This window comes from Lepisosteus oculatus, chromosome 3 (assembly GCF_040954835.1).
Source record: "Lepisosteus oculatus isolate fLepOcu1 chromosome 3, fLepOcu1.hap2, whole genome shotgun sequence".
NCBI classification, from domain to species: Eukaryota; Metazoa; Chordata; class Actinopteri; order Semionotiformes; family Lepisosteidae; genus Lepisosteus; species Lepisosteus oculatus.
In genome coordinates this window covers 35,202,071-35,218,011 of record NC_090698.1, presented here as the reverse complement: position 1 = coordinate 35,218,011, position 15,941 = coordinate 35,202,071, and the positions used below count along the sequence as shown (strand labels likewise).

At 37.0% G+C, this 15,941-nt stretch overlaps 1 protein-coding gene across 4 annotated transcripts in view; it reads left to right on the top strand.

Annotated features, from left to right (window-relative positions):
- Positions 1-15,941, top strand: part of cnot6l (CCR4-NOT transcription complex, subunit 6-like) — an 89,283-nt gene that overhangs the window by 53,648 nt on the left and 19,694 nt on the right. For all 4 annotated transcript variants that reach the window (XM_006626753.3, XM_015364692.2, XM_015364700.2 and 1 more), the window contains 2 exons: positions 7,137-7,294; positions 7,786-7,940. In XM_006626753.3, the coding sequence (XP_006626816.2) occupies positions 7,137-7,294; positions 7,786-7,940 (313 nt within the window). The remainder of the gene's footprint in view (positions 1-7,136; positions 7,295-7,785; positions 7,941-15,941) is intronic.

Genomic DNA, 15,941 nt, shown 5'->3' with positions numbered 1-15,941 from the left:
TGACTTTTTTAGACTTTACTTTAGTTTTGGGGGTACAATGTTATTCATTTTGTTTTGGGAGCATATCATTACTGCTTTTAAGTCGTAGTATTTTTATTCACTCTGTTTAACATACCATGTTATTATGGCAATTGTGTTCTGTAGCACAGTTATTCAGTCTGATGTTTTGTTCGACTACCAAGTCTGTGTATGTAAATAGATTTATGACATTCCTATATGTATTTCATTAGACAAAGAGTGGTTATCTATCTTTTCACCAAATATCTTCTATTTGGTTGGTAAATATCCTCTGACCAGAAGAAGCAGTACGACAGTTGTACTTCAATAAGGGGAACTGGGTTGTAATGTATAACGTTGCTATAATTTTTGAGTTTCGAAATATAGGATTTTGTACTACATTATTGTAAAAAATAGTCTAATTATCACGTCATTGTTATATTTTTATATTAAGTGATGATATGGAGTACATATCATCATTACAGCATTATATGTTATGTCTTAAAGTGTATTGTATATCATTTTTAGACATAAACCTTATTTTGAATATAAATATATAGTATTACGTAGGTCAGTACTTGGATGGTGAAACAGTTGGTGCTGTAAATTGAACTACTAGGTGACCCACTTCCTTCAAGACAGTGCTGAAAGTTCTGAAATTGTGGTGTTACTCAGTTCCTGAAGGGCCTAGTATAGGGGTGTCAAACTCTTTTGCTATGGTGGGGCAGATTTGATTTAAATGGTTTAGCGAAAACCTACTCATTCCATCCTGTGCAATATTAGCTAAATTAACTATAATTATTTAAAATATATTTGTCATCGTACACTATTTAAATCTGTCTTGTGTTGAAAAGAATATTGTCAATATATCTTACTCAACATCCATTAAAACAAGTGCTACTATATATATCCACACCTTGGTATAGGAATGCTTCCCTTCATGGCTGCTTCTGTTGTGATCTTGTTTATTTAACAATTTTAGTTGTAGAAAATGTTGTCTTCCTTATTTTCAGTATTAGTATTCAGTATATTCCAAGTGATTTAGATATTATAAAAAAATAAGGAAAGCATTTCTCAGGCTTAAAGGATTAAAAATGAGAGGGGTTGAAAGTCATTTGCATAGCTATTAACTTAGTTGCACTATGCTGATATTCAAAAAGTTAGAATTTTTACACATTTGTGTGTCTTGTTAACTGTTTTTGCTATTATACACATGCAATAGAATTCTTAGTTTGATCATTCATTTTGACTAATATTGAGTGATTTTTAATACATGGAAATGAGTCATAAGCTCTTACATATAAAGTAATGGGAATTTCTATCCATCCATCAATTTTCTAAGTCCTTTATCCAATACAGGTAGTAGGGCCTCATCCGGCAAGCAATGGGTACAAGACAGTATATACCCTGGATTCATTTAATTTTCATTATACAAATTTTCACATTGCTAACAGTGTTTTAGGAACAATTACCTTCATAAACCAAGGGATGATTGTATAGTATTTAAAATTTGGTGCTTTTGTCATGTCATTTACATCTTTAAGACAATGAAGCAAATAAAAAGGCAAGTAAAATACTAGGTATTAAAATACTAAGAGAATATAGGGGTGTGTTCGGTGGAGAAACAGAGCTCTCAATAGAGAGCGATGCATTGCATTGGGAACCACGGCTTTGGATTTGGCACCACACCTCTGGTCAAAAGGCAGTGGTGGTCGGCCATGGGTTCAAAGTGTGCCAGCTGTGTGTGAGATGATGCAGTCGTGGCAGGGCACAGTTTCATGGTGTGCCAGCAATGGCAAATACACAGCCTGGGGCAAGTGAATTAGGTGCTAGGGAGGTTTTGTGTACATTTTAAGGAGAGAAAGTATATTGAGTCTTAGTTTGAGAGGGAGATTTTTTAAAATGAGAGTTCTGAGTGCAGGAGTGAGGCATTGGAGACTGTATATAAGACCCAGCCTGATAGCATCAAATGCGGACGTCAGAGGTTGGAAGCAGACCTGGATGTCCAAGGACAGGCTTGTCATCAGTGGACCAGTGGCTGTCGTGAGGGAGCAGGAGGCTTCCAATGAGCATGGGAATAGGAGGCATTTTTTACATGCATTCTTCAGTATACCACAAATAAATGTGACTTTATTGACATGACTTCAGTAAAAAAAGTGCCTAAATATAAATAATTCAGCATTCTTACCTTGAAAAAGTGAGTGCATTTTCTATAAGCACCCCACCATTGCTTTGAAATGTTTTCATGGACTAGTCTATACAAGTCTGACCAATAAAGAGGTCTATTTGTTTTTGTTTATTACAGCTCTGTCCAATACAGAGTTAGAATTGCTGTGAGCTTTCATGCTGTGTATGGTGAAAAAATAGCTGTCATTCAGTAAAATCTGAAAATATTAGAGATTCAGTGGAGGTCAAAAGCAACCGAACTAAAGGTGGTCTATAGACTAACCTTCCAACTGCTATGATTGCGCACTACCCTAACGGCACATGTCAATAGAGAGAACAGGAGCACTTCTATTTGTTCACTGCCACTACTCAGAAAAAAATGGCATGTAAGGAGTTGAACAAGGGAAGACTTCTAAGTATTGCTGAAGTTTTTTTGGGACTTCGAGCGATGATGCACTTTCTGCACCAGACAGTCCTGATTCCAAGTCAGAGGCAGCCTTTGAGGAAGGCTTGGATTCACTTCTCAATTTGTAAGTAGTTGTTTACAAGTATTATAATAATTGTAAAATATTCTACATTATTATTTTTTTGACAGTTTTATTCTCCTGGTCTCCATAGAAGTATGGTTTTTGCAGGTACAGTCATTGTAATGCACAAAACATTTGTTTTTCAATTTAAATTTCTTTCTGGGGGGGGGATGGGAGAGGTTATCAGAGCTACCATTTTCCTCTCTTTTCAGTGATTATAAAGATGTTAATTTTCTTCTTTGTCAACTGGAGAAAAAAAGAGCTTGATGTTTTCAGTCTAGAAACCAGATTGTCTTGTAGCTCTATGATCTTATTTTCATAATTTTCTTCTCAATTTTCTTTATTATTTACCGTGAGATTCTTGAAGAAACCATCACTTCCTCTACAAGTGAGAATGCAGATGTCCCTTCTGGGAAAAGAAGGAGAATGATTCCCACCCCTCCTCCACATAGTACCCCACTCCAGGCTGCAAAATCAATGGTGCACAGGACAGCAAACACACATACCCCCCCCCCCAGCCAAATACCCTAAAGAGAGATAGGGGAGTGAGCATGAAGAGGATATAGAATTGGTATAGCACTGCTTCCTGGCACGGGAGCACACCTGGACACTACAAAACAATATTCCTTGCCCAGCTTGTTTTTTGCTGTATTTTGGTGTCATCTGAAGCTTATCCACAAACACAAATAGCAATGGCAAAAAGAGGAACGCACATGGCAAAAAATACCAGTGGGATCCAGTGACAATAATGGACATGTATCCTCTAATTGTCATTTAGATTTTTATGAGGACTCTTACAACTCACCATGTCACAGATTACTGGAGTCTCCGTGTGCCGTATGCACTTCCTTTTTGCCACAGTGTAATGCCCAGAAAGAGATTTGAGGCCATCTCCTGGACTTTGCACATCAGCGACCCCACGGAGGACAGATGGAATGACCAGAAAAAAGAAGCCCCATAATATGATCCCCTTTTCCATCTAAAACGCCTTCTGGAGTCCCTGCTCTAGACCTGTAGCGCATTCTACCAACCCCGACAGAACCTTTCCATTGACGAATGCTTGGTGTCCTCAAAAGGCAGATTTGGGTTCATACACTACATGAAAAACAAGCCCAAAAAATGGGGCTCCGGATGTTTCGTGCTGGCTGATGCCACAAACGGGTACGCCCATGACTTCAATATATACACAGGGAAATCTCCATCTAGTTATAAATGTAGTTGTTTAGTTGTAAGTTGTTTCCTATAAACCCAACTTCTTAAAAGTGCCCTCTTAGTTTCTTTTTAGAATTATGAAAAATGGTTCATAAAGGTAAGTCTGTCCCCCTTTTTAAATCAATTTTTTGTGCCTTTATTAGAATGCACTTAACAGAACTTGGCTCATTGGCCTACCATTTCCTTTGTCCTTAGTTGGTTGCATAAACACTGTTGAGATGAGCATCCTACCAAAATGTTTATTTTAGCACATCCCAATAGTTATTCCCAAATCCCTTTTAAGATCTCGTGATCAAAATACATCTTTTTTATTTGGAATAGTAAGTCCCTGAGATCATGTAAAGGATTTCATCAAAGATCAAAAAAGGATGGTGACCTTATATTACCCAAATTTTTGTTGATTAATGGGTGACCTCTTACTGGATGCATTCCTATTCCCTGTTGCACTGCCCATCTTGGTTACATGTGGAAGTTTCCTCCTGTTCTTCCTCATTACTACCTGCCCTCCCTTCCTCTCTCGATTTCCCAATTTATCAGTAATCACCTGGTTAGGAAGTCTCATCAGCACTTGGGTACAGTTTAGGAAACACTTTCGATTTCAGTCTTCCAGTGTTTGTGCTCTTCTCTGTGTAAATCATTTGTTTCCTCCTTCTGTTATAGACCAAGCATTCCTCTTTTGGAGCAGTAGAGGTGTTACCTCTTGTAGAGATCATTGATGGCTGTTTTGCTTTGTTTGAGCAGCTATCAGCCAAATTTAAGCTACCAAAATCACACTTCTTTTGTTACCTTTCGATCAGACACTGTCCGAAACAAAGTGCCAAATTTCCCAAATGTACAGTACTTCTCTATATTGTCTCCTGATTGCACTACGTTGGTTTCATTGGTAAACGTTTTGTGGGAACAGGAATTAGGATTTGAACTTTGTAAGAGATATGGAAAGGTATAGCCTTGAATACATTCCTCATCTATTTGTTCAAGAATTTATTTAATAGAGTTCAAAATAGTTCACCAAACCTACTTTTGTAAGGTAAAACTGGCTAAAATTTCCCCAAACATCTATCCTAAGTTTGATAAGGGCAAGCAGGCCCCTGCTACTCTCCTCCACATATACTGGTCTTGTCCTGCACTGCAACCATTTTAGAAATCTAAAGTTTTTTAAAGAGATTTAAATATCTTAAAAAATTTAATATGGGCCTCTTGAGCCTTACTGCTCTCTTTGGTGTCCCTTTTAATTTTATCTAAGAGATGTTAGATTTTGCTCCATTGGAAACCACCTTTTGCACCCACTTTCACTCACTGGGTAAGGGATATGATGCGCTTTCTCCACCTTGGAAAAAAAAATTGAAAGAATTAGGTTTTCCTTCTGTGGCCCTCGTGGAAAAAAAAAAAGATTCTGCCTAGCAGCACTTTAAGAGCTTGCAGTTTGACCCAGACATTTGACAGACTTTAAGGACTGTGGCTTCCCTCTTCTGTCCTTTCACTGCATTTTTTTTCCCTTCTTTGATTTCCTCTTCTACACCCCTGATTTATTTTTTTGTTTCTTCTCTTCTTTTCCTGTTTTAATATCAGTGTTGGGCTTATACAGTTTGTTTAGGTACCAAGTCTGCCGTACCATGTTGATTGTTCACATCTGTTCATTGTTGTATGTGATACCATTTTTAATATTTATTTTTTCCAATAATAAATGAACATAAGTATGGTCTATATATAAGAGGAAAAAAATCCTAATGTAAATGTAAGAAACTAAGGAACTAACACAAAAAGATGACAGAGTTAAAGGTCTCTAGTTATCAATTGTTATCGATAGGATTTGATTCAAGAGTTATATTGGCTCTGGGATTAGTAATCAGAAATCTACTGTAAGGTTTGAGGGACTGGTACAAATAACATAGGGGCTGTGATGACAAGTGAGAAGTATTTTTTTCACTTAACTTGTTTCTTAACAGGTTTTTAGCACTTTAACTGAAATGAAACAATCAAAAGGCCAGGTTAAAGGAATATCTAACAATATGAAATAAACACCAGAAATGAACATTTGCTAGACATTCTTAATATAAAAGAGGAATGACTTTGACTTGTACAACTATTGCTATTGGTCTTTGACAACATCTACCTGTTGTACATGTCAAATGTCCACTTTCCATTCAGGTAAATATAGATTTCTCCATTTCTCTTCAACCGCATTGCAAATTTGAAAGCCCTGTGTTCAAGAAATATTCTTTTGTGATCATAAAAACCCATTAGGTTCAGTTTCACCCACAGTGACTTAGTCAGTGAGGATACTCCAGAATCTTTTAGCATTAGTTTAAAGGAAGTGGCCAGGTTTTGTTGTACCATTTATTCCTAGTGTTTTCATGTAAGGACATACCCCAGTCAGAGTAGTTTACTGACAGTATCAAACAGGGAGCATAAGGATAATGGTAGAAAACTACAGAGAGTGTTGTGTTGGCAAAGCATGCAATTATAACACCAAAGACACTTGCCTGGTATGTGGCCTATGAAGGCTCAGAAAAGGTGTGAATTGAATCCAGACTAATCCTCTGAAGTTACCTGACACATTATCCTAACACTAGGTAGGCTGGACCCACCTTGTGATTGTACGTTTGACACCCCTAGCCTAGTGTCTTCTGGTTTTTGTTATACCCAAGCTGTCAGTTACATAGTTGGTCTGTTTGATTTAATTACCAACTTAACTGCAGTAAATTTATCTAGTCTCTAAAGTAATTAAGTTGTTGAATTTACTGTTCAGGTTAGAACAAGACCCTAGAAATGAAGATTCACATCTCTATATCAGTGTATTTTTGATGACATTGGGCTGTAGGAGGTAGTCTTTTTAGGCTGGGATGTTAAACTAAAGCCTGTCCTTGGCACATTTCAGAAGAGTCAGGCTGTTAACCCAGTGCCCTGCTTGTATCCCAGTTCAGGGTATCTCAGTTTGACATCCAGAATTCCTCATTTATTCAGACTGTTCTATTGTGAAGGGAATTGCAGGTATGTAATAGCGTCACACCTCTTACAAGAGATACATTTTGTTGAAGCCCTTCCTGAATGTGAAGTGCTTTAGATTTCTTTGTAAAGATTAGCGCTACATAAATGAATGGTGCTTTTATTGGTAGTTGTACCATATATTCTTTTTTCTCTGACAACATGACAAATCTCACATTAAGTATAATAATTTCATTGCATCTTACATGTGCAAGAGAATTGGAACACTTTTTTTTTCCCACCATACAGCTGTGTTCACAGTCATGTGTTACAATGTGCTATGTGACAAATATGCCACAAGGCAGCTATATGGCTACTGTCCTTCCTGGGCACTGAATTGGGAGTACAGAAAAAAGGGAATTATGGAGGAAATGGTCAACTCTGATGCAGATATCATAAGTCTTCAGGTAAGATACCGCTTAAGCCGGAATGGCAAAAGTTGGTTGAAATATTAGACTAAATTTCCATGTTTGTAAATTTGTCCCTAAATGAGAAAAATAAAATTACTCTTTGCTTTTAAATAGAATTGTTAAGCTAAAAACAGGCACAGTTTTGATGCACAATCAGATGTATTTTTTTTCTGATTCATATATTATCTTTATAGAGATTTACACTAATTGACCTCTATAGCTCTCATGCTTTACAGTGTTCTCCCTTAAGTAGTTAATCTTTTTTTCACAATAGCGGAGTTTAAAATTTTGATTGTGCTCCTGAAACAGACATCTTTGGGTCTTCTCAAGCAAGTTATAGTATGGTTACAGGTATGATTCTAGTTCCACACAATATACTTTTTTCAGTAGTGACTTAAATGTGCTTTTAAAGGTGATTATTTTAGCCTATGTTTACACTTTGTTTAAATGAATGTGAACACTGACTGACTAACAGCTTTGTTTTCTAGGAAGTTGAAACAGAGCAATACTACACTCTTTTTTTGCAAGCATTAAAGGAACGTGGATATGATGGATTTTTTTGTCCAAAATCTCGTGCCAAATTGGTGTCGGACCAGGAAAGGAAACACGTGGATGGTTGTGCGATATTCTTCAAAACAGACAAGTGAGTAAAAATCAATATTTAATTTTCCTTTTCCTATATACTCCATACTTTTTATAGTATTGATTTTTAGAATGGTGATAGAGCATTGTTTCAGATGTTTTTGTCTTGTGTACCACCCTCAGTAGCATTTTATCATGAATAATAACCATGATAAACACAATGTTTAATGTTTTTAAAGTAAGAATGTTTGTACTTTGTAAATAAATGTTTTTATGCCAGTAACAAAAATTAGAAGAGACATTTCATATGCATATTATGATTAAAAATGTTCTTAAACGAATTTTTGCACTTCTTTCTGATTTACCTATTATGAATAATTCTGTTTATTAAATATTCTGTAGGATATAGTTGATCAAAAATTCAGATTTGTAGTTCCAGTTTAGTGCATGCCATTATGAAAACAATGTATTGTTTAGAAATATGTTGCATTATGTTTAGCATAACAGTAGCGTATTTCTTGAGCTCCTTGTGCTAGTTTTTAAACTTATTGCTGTACAGCATGAAAACTCATTGTCTATTTTTTTTTCATATCGCAGTGTTGGTTGTGAACTTTTGAATTGAAAGAGGTTTTGGATTATAGTAAAACCTTAATATTTGTGAGTTCTGCATTCACAATTTTTTCTGCATTCGCAGATTAAAATTGCCTATTTGTAGGCTGCGCAGTAAGGAGAGTAAATGTGGATGCCCCCTTGCTCATGTTCCGTCTGCTTCGACTTCTGTTAGCAAAGAGTTAATGTTTATGTAGAAGTCCTTCATGGATTATGCTTTTAGTTATTCAGGTTCGATCACGAAATCATTCGATTTTTGTTGTGTGTAGAACTATTATGAGAATTATGCCTTTATGTAATTTAAAAGCAATGTTTACAATTAAAACCTCCACTGGCCCCTGAGTTATCAGTCTCAGTTTTCCTGTATCTGGCAGTTAATAAGAAAATACATTTGAAGAATATACAGATGCAGCCATTCAAAGTGAGCGGTACAGACACGTACCGCAAGTAATTGGCTGCGGTGTCGTGTATCATGACGTAAGATGACGCAGGGTACCGCGGTGCGTGATTGGTTGACCGACAGGGCACTCGTGGTCCGTTGGTCTGTCGTAGAAAGACTTACTGTACAGGAAACGTCTTTACTGTGCCCGTTGTAGATATTGAATTTTACCACTGAAGGGAAATCTTAGTAGCTGAGCATAAAAAGAATAGGAGCATACTGTAACGCGTGTGAAGGTCATATTCATGTACTGCGACAGGGCTGTGTAGGGCTTGTAGCGGCGAGGCTTAATAATAAGGCAGAATTAAGTGTTTCTGACCTTCCCAAATGAGGCCCCATTTCTCTGTTCATCTCTGTGGTGTAGCCACAGAGAAACCATTCATGCAAGATGTTTTCTTTTGATAAGGACAGCTCCCAAAGGGGGATGCACTTAGCTAAGCCTGGCTATCATGATCAATGGTCATCCATTGGCGCCTATCTGTTTAGGGAGTGCCAGTTGGACATCTGGACTGCATTACTAAGTGTCAGGAGTAAGTGACTCATATCTCACCTTGATCAACCAATCAGGGACTGGTAGGGCCGAGTAACCCACGTGGGACTCTGATGCCCATGGGACTTTCAGCCAATCAATGAGCTGAAGTTCCTCCAGGTAAAAACAGGCAACACAGAGAGCCTGAGAGATTCAGATAGAGATTCAGATTCAGAAGGGAAGATTCAACAAGATTCAGTAAGATTCTAAAGGGAATTCAAAGGAGAATTCCAGGGCAGGACGGCCCAGGAGCAGAAGGCTCCCAAGGGCAGGACATTCTCGCAGCGCGACTCCTGACCATCCTGAGACTCAGCCCGGACAACCACGGAACGGCCAGTGTGTCCGAGTGCCAGAACTTTCCTTTGTTCTAAGAGTCTAGAGCGGAGGTTGCCAGAGAGTAACCAGCAGCAGGCCTCGTGAACAGGTCAGAACTGTGGAAAGCTGAATCACTATTCAGAACTAGCTCTTCATCAGGAACGAACCGGTCCTCTTCCTGACTTGCTGGGACCCACAGTCATCTTTTCTCCTGTGCACAAACTTTGCTAGTTTAAGCCAACACTAACTAGCCGGTCAGTGAGCATCTGCAGCGCACCGTCGCAAGCCGCACAGCACAGCCTGGCACGGAGCCAGAGAGCGCGGATTCGACAGCAACAGCCTGCAACTGTTTCTTTGTGCCCGCAGGAGATTTGAATCCCCAGAGATTGGATGAGTATTTAACTTCAATGCATTACAGCTCGAGAATTCAATTGTTATCCCAACCAGTTGATATCAATTTAATTCCTAAGAGTTATGTACTTGTTTGAGTATCTAATGTAGAAGTTGTAACCAAGTTCACTTTACGAAACGGTCTTAATGAATGATATACTGAACGTATGTCCTCTTGATATGTGTAACACTTTGTCACTGACCGAATATACCTATTGTATTCTGATAACCCTCTCGATAAGATCTGTTAAGTTTATATGCATATTCCATGTATTAATAAATGTATCCTCGTGTATTAGTACCTGTGTGTGCGCGTTGTTTGAGTTATGTCGCATGGTTGGATTCTAAAGCCATCAAAAGAATCAACTTTGTGATTTACTGCTACAATTAATAATTGTCTCAGTAAATGCCCAAACCCTACAGAACTGGTGCCTTCAGAGAGCCACTATGATTACATATTTGGCGTCCCTGAACCGGTTTTCCCTACATTATTTGGCGTCCCTGAGTCGGCTTAATCTACAGGCTGTTTCGCCTGCCTGTTCATGCGAGTTGTCTTGTAGCCTACTGGTCTACGTGCCTGACTAACAACGCACAGGTTGTGTGTTCAAATCCAGCTGGTGCTGGACTTTTCTTTTAACAAACATTTCTTCGAAAAAATAGAATAGCTATATTATGGACAGTCAATTGACTTTTATATTCCAAAATATCGCAACATGATCAATTCTAAGTCATTTTTGATAACAATGAATAGTCACCTTCTTCCTTTCTGACAGCGGTTCCTGCTTCTATTGTGTGTGTGTGTGCAACAGAGTAAATTTTTATAGAGAAATGGAGGCTGGACAGTAAGCGTTACAATATAAACATTTATATTGATTTAAATCGTGTTCTGATTTAAAACGCAAACGCGTGTTTAATTATGTGTTTTTTAATCATAATCAGGCTAATGCATTTCTACATTTTCTGTATGAACCAGCTTAGAGGTTCATACAGAAAGACAGCTTGTGTTTAAATTGAGTGTAAGGTAATTTATGCATCTAAAGTCATGGTCAGCATTTATTATTGTACTGTGCTGTAAACTTTTTCTGTGCCTAGTCACATTATTTTATAGTGTTTTTATTGCGTTATTAAATCCCGTGGCGCTGTGTTAGTTTCCTGACTCCCATGTCACATGGTCTGTGATTGAATCCCATGGAACTATGACTTTATTTTTTAACAAACATTTCTTTGAAAAAATGAAACGTTTCCCTTGGTCAGAGATTAAATAAAACCTCACTCGCACCAAACAAATGTATATTTCTATATATCACGACATGATCGAATTTAAGTCTTTTTAATAACAATGGATAGTCACCAATGCGTTACAAAATATACATTTATATTGATTTGAATCGCGTTTTGATTTAAATCGTAAACGCGTGTTTAAATATATGTGTTTAAAGGCGATATACTGTATAAAAACGCTGATTCCTATGGAGTGTGTATCCCTTGTAAGGATGGTATCAAAAGCAATCTGAAGTGGTGAGAAAGCTGTGCTCAATGTATTTAAGGGACTTAAAAGTCGTGTAACTGACAGTTTGAGGTAGCCTATCGTGTAAATTTCGCTTTGTTACTGATAGGTTAAGCTTTCGAAACTCTGCCCCAAAGTCATGTGACTGATTTTTCGCCCTTTTTTGTTGGTTAAACGCAATGATCACAAGCACCACCATGGTAACTGGGATGTGTAGTTTTTAATTCCGTTTGAATTATAACTGGCAGTATTGTCTTCATATTACTAATAGTATTAATAATGAATGACCTTGGACAAGCTGTAAGTGTAAACTCAAAGTATTGCCCTGGTCAACATTCTTTTTTTCATTGACCGTCTTTGTAAAAGTAACACTACAGCATTTCGCAATCACGCATTTGTTTTCAATCATGCAAAGTACAGTGATTCACCATGCCTTTCACATGCTCATAAAAGAGATTGATTTAGGAACATAAACATATTACCGTATGCAAACTGTACTGTATACAGTATGTATATGTATATTTAGTGTCTTAACTGTGCCCATTTAAGTATTGAATATTCATATCTAATTTTACCACTGAAGGGAAATCTTAGTAGCTGAGCATAAAAAGAATAGGAGCATACTGCAACGTGTGTGAATTTAATTCAATTCAAGGTGTTTTATTTGCATGACAGATGGGTACAAGCAGTGTTGGGTATGTATATTGTAACGCTTACTGTCGACAGGCACTGTGTAAGCGCCGGCATACCAGAGCAGCACACCGAGGGAGCGCCTGCATTTATAACTTAGTTTTTAAAATTAGTCAAGCAATATGAAGCATCTCCTTTTACTTTTAAGTCCCTTAAATACATTGAGCACAGCTTTCTCACCATCCTTACACAAAGCAGAAACTGTCCGATGACTCACAGTATAAGTGGAAAGATTACAGATTTTAATCGTCTTTAATTATGTCTATAATTTTGCCTGTGGAGTGTATTTTATTAAGCTTTAAATTGCATTTTGAGCGCGGTTTTTGACTTTTTTTTAATTGCAGTTTGTGCGCGGACAGCACATACAAGGGTTAATGAACTGCGCCAAGAAATTTAAAATAGTATTCTTTAGATGTGAGGGTAGGAGTGGACCGCAGCAGGCATAATCAGCAAACCAGGAAAACAAAGAACAGGACAGATGAGATGTGTATCCAGAAAGCGAGTGATCAGAAAAAGGAAATGGAAAACGCAGAAAAAGGAAACGCTTTACAGGATAAAAACAATAACAACAGTAGTGGCTGGGCAAACGATTTTTTTTATCGAGATACTGTATAATGATGTGCATGAACAAAGGTATACTGCAATTTTCCTTAGATACGCGATTAATGCTTCGTAGGAGGAGCTTTCGAAACTCTGAGGAGCTTTCGAAACTCTGCCTCTTTGTATACTCTGTATACTTTTCCTCTAGTCTAACAGTCTGTCCACAAACAAAACATTCCTGTTAGACAAGAGGAATTGAAAAAAAACAATTTTGTCAATGAAAACCGGTGTGTGCTGGATGTCCCTCTCACAAACTGCTGAATGAATAAAATAATTTTATTGAAAACGCATTTGCAATTGTCTGGTATTTAATTTGTTCCCTTTTAACTGTTTTTCGATCTACTGTATTGCTTTGAGATGCCACTTTTAAAGGCAATATGTAAAATAAAGTTTTTTATTATTGTTATAGAGAAACATGATCAGATTTTCCCTGGTTCCGAAAAAAGAGTTACACATAACTTTCTTAATTCGATGTATTTAAAGCAGTGAACTACTGTAGGTGTCACATAACATTCAGAAATACAATCACGTATTTGACAAATAAAAACGATTATAATCTAATCCTTCCACGTTTGATCCCAAAATCCCAAGAAATATAAATCTTGACGGGTAGAAAGCTATGCTGAAAGTTTATACTTAGCAGACAAAGATACTGTATCAATTTATGTTGCATTAGCCTGATTATGATTAAAAAACACATATAATTAAACACGCATTTGCGATTTAAATCAGAACACGATTTAAATCAATATAAATGTTTATATTGTAACGCATACTGTCCAGCCTCCATTTCTCTATAAAAATTTACTCTGTTGCACACACACAATAGAAGCAGGAAGCAGAAGCAGGGACCGTTGTCAAAAATGACTTAAAATCGATCATGTTGCGATATTTTGAAATATAAAAGTCAATTGATTGTCCATAATATCGCTATTCTATTTTTTCAAAGAAATGTTTGTTAAAAGAAAAGTCCAGCACCACCTGGATTCGAACACACAGCCTGCCAGTTGGTAGTCACACACATAGACCAGTAGGCTACAAGACAGCTTGCATGAACAGGCAGGCGAAACAGCCCTACACAGCCCTGTCGCAGCACACGAATATAATCATACCATTATTAAATTCTTTAGATACGCGATTCCACATTATATTCCCTTTTAATCAAATTCTAAAAGTATGCTTGTTGACTCCGGTATCACATTAGTTAAAGATTTCGAAGCTTAAAATGTTTAGGGAGAAATGGAATACTGGTGTGTATTTTTTTCTTTGAAGTACCAAGACCAGCTATATACTGTATGTTTATGTTCCAAAATTAATATCGTTTATGGCCTTCACACGCGTTGCAGTATGCTCCTATTCTTTTTATGCTCAGCTACTAAGATTTCCCTTCAGTGGTAAAATTAGATATGAATATTCAATACTTAAACGGGCACAGTTAAGACATTAAATATACATATACATACTGTATACAGTACAGTTTGCATACGGTAATATGTTTATATTCCTAAATCAATCTCTTTTATGAGCATGTGAAAGGCATGGTGAATCACTGTACTTTGCATGATTGGAATCAAATGCGTGATTGCGAAATGCTGTGGTGTTACTTTTACAAAGACGGTCAATGAAAAAAAGAATGTTGACCAGGGCAATACTTTGAGTTTACACTTACAGCTTGTCCAAGGTCATTCATCATTAATACTATTAGTAATATCTTCGTTAAAGACTGATGGCCACAGCTCAAACATGAGAGGTTGAGCTTTATTAGCTCCACCTTGCGGAAATTCCGGATACTATTATTTTGCTTGTCGTATTATAGAAGAATTTACGGTAACTAGCAGTATTTACCGGTAACTCGCAGTATTTACCTGAAGCTTGCGGTAGACTGCGTACAGCGTACCGGTAAATAATGCGGTATCGCCCGCGCATTTTGAATGGCTGCATCTGTACACTTCAGAAACTATTTTAATGAGTGGGAACTGAGTATGTTTAATTTACTTTCTATTCTGTTATCCCTGTGCTGTAATAAATGCAGCAGTACTGTCATATAATAAAGTTTATTATAGGAATAAAAACAAGATGAAGTCATGTTATTAAGTCAATCTAGATACAATGGGCTAGTGTCAATAGTGTCGATGAACAGTCCAGGAAGACAGCATAAAACAGGCAGGTACAGGAGATGATGGACAGAGGTAGAGGAAAAGGGAGAGGTATAAGAAGAGGAAGGCAAGTGCTTCTTATTATCTGGAAAGACCAGATTGGAGCTAAGTATTTGAACTTTGTTAAGAGAGCTTACTATTCTGCTGTTGTTAGGAACTTTATTTTCCTGTGTGAACAATCCCTTGGTTTTAAAATGGTCTCTCCTTTGTTAGTGGGGAGAGGAGTTGCCATTTATTCCATTTTGTGTATTGTATGTTTATGTACTGAGTTGTTTAGTGTGAGTATTGTCAATGTCAACAAATATTTGTTTATCCCAGTGTGCCTGAATTATTATACTCTTACCCCCCAAGCTGTTTCATAGAACAAAGAGCTCACGTGCCTCTAATTATAAAGACAACTCAGGTATATTCTTGGCCAAAAAAAGTTGGGGGTTATGACTATTTATGTATTTATTAATCTGCTTGGTAATTTTCTAATAGTTCTCTATTTTCATAACCCCCCTAATTCTAGCAATGTGTAAAGTACAGAAAATGCACTATAGTAAGAAAATAACTCTAATACAAGGTATATAAGATAAGTTATAATATCAGAACAGTCATCTAATTTATTTGTTTGCACATGCAGTAACTTGTTTTACAGGTGGGAAAACAATGTTTTGTTTTATGTTTACATTATACATTTCTATTTAACATCCTATCAGAAAATCCCAGCACTATTTCTGAAATAATTATAGGAAAAATACTAGCCTGAAAATGCTTGATTTGTAAGGCATTCCTTATTTTCTCCATAAGGTATTAAATGCAATTCACAGAGTCTTCAAGGTACC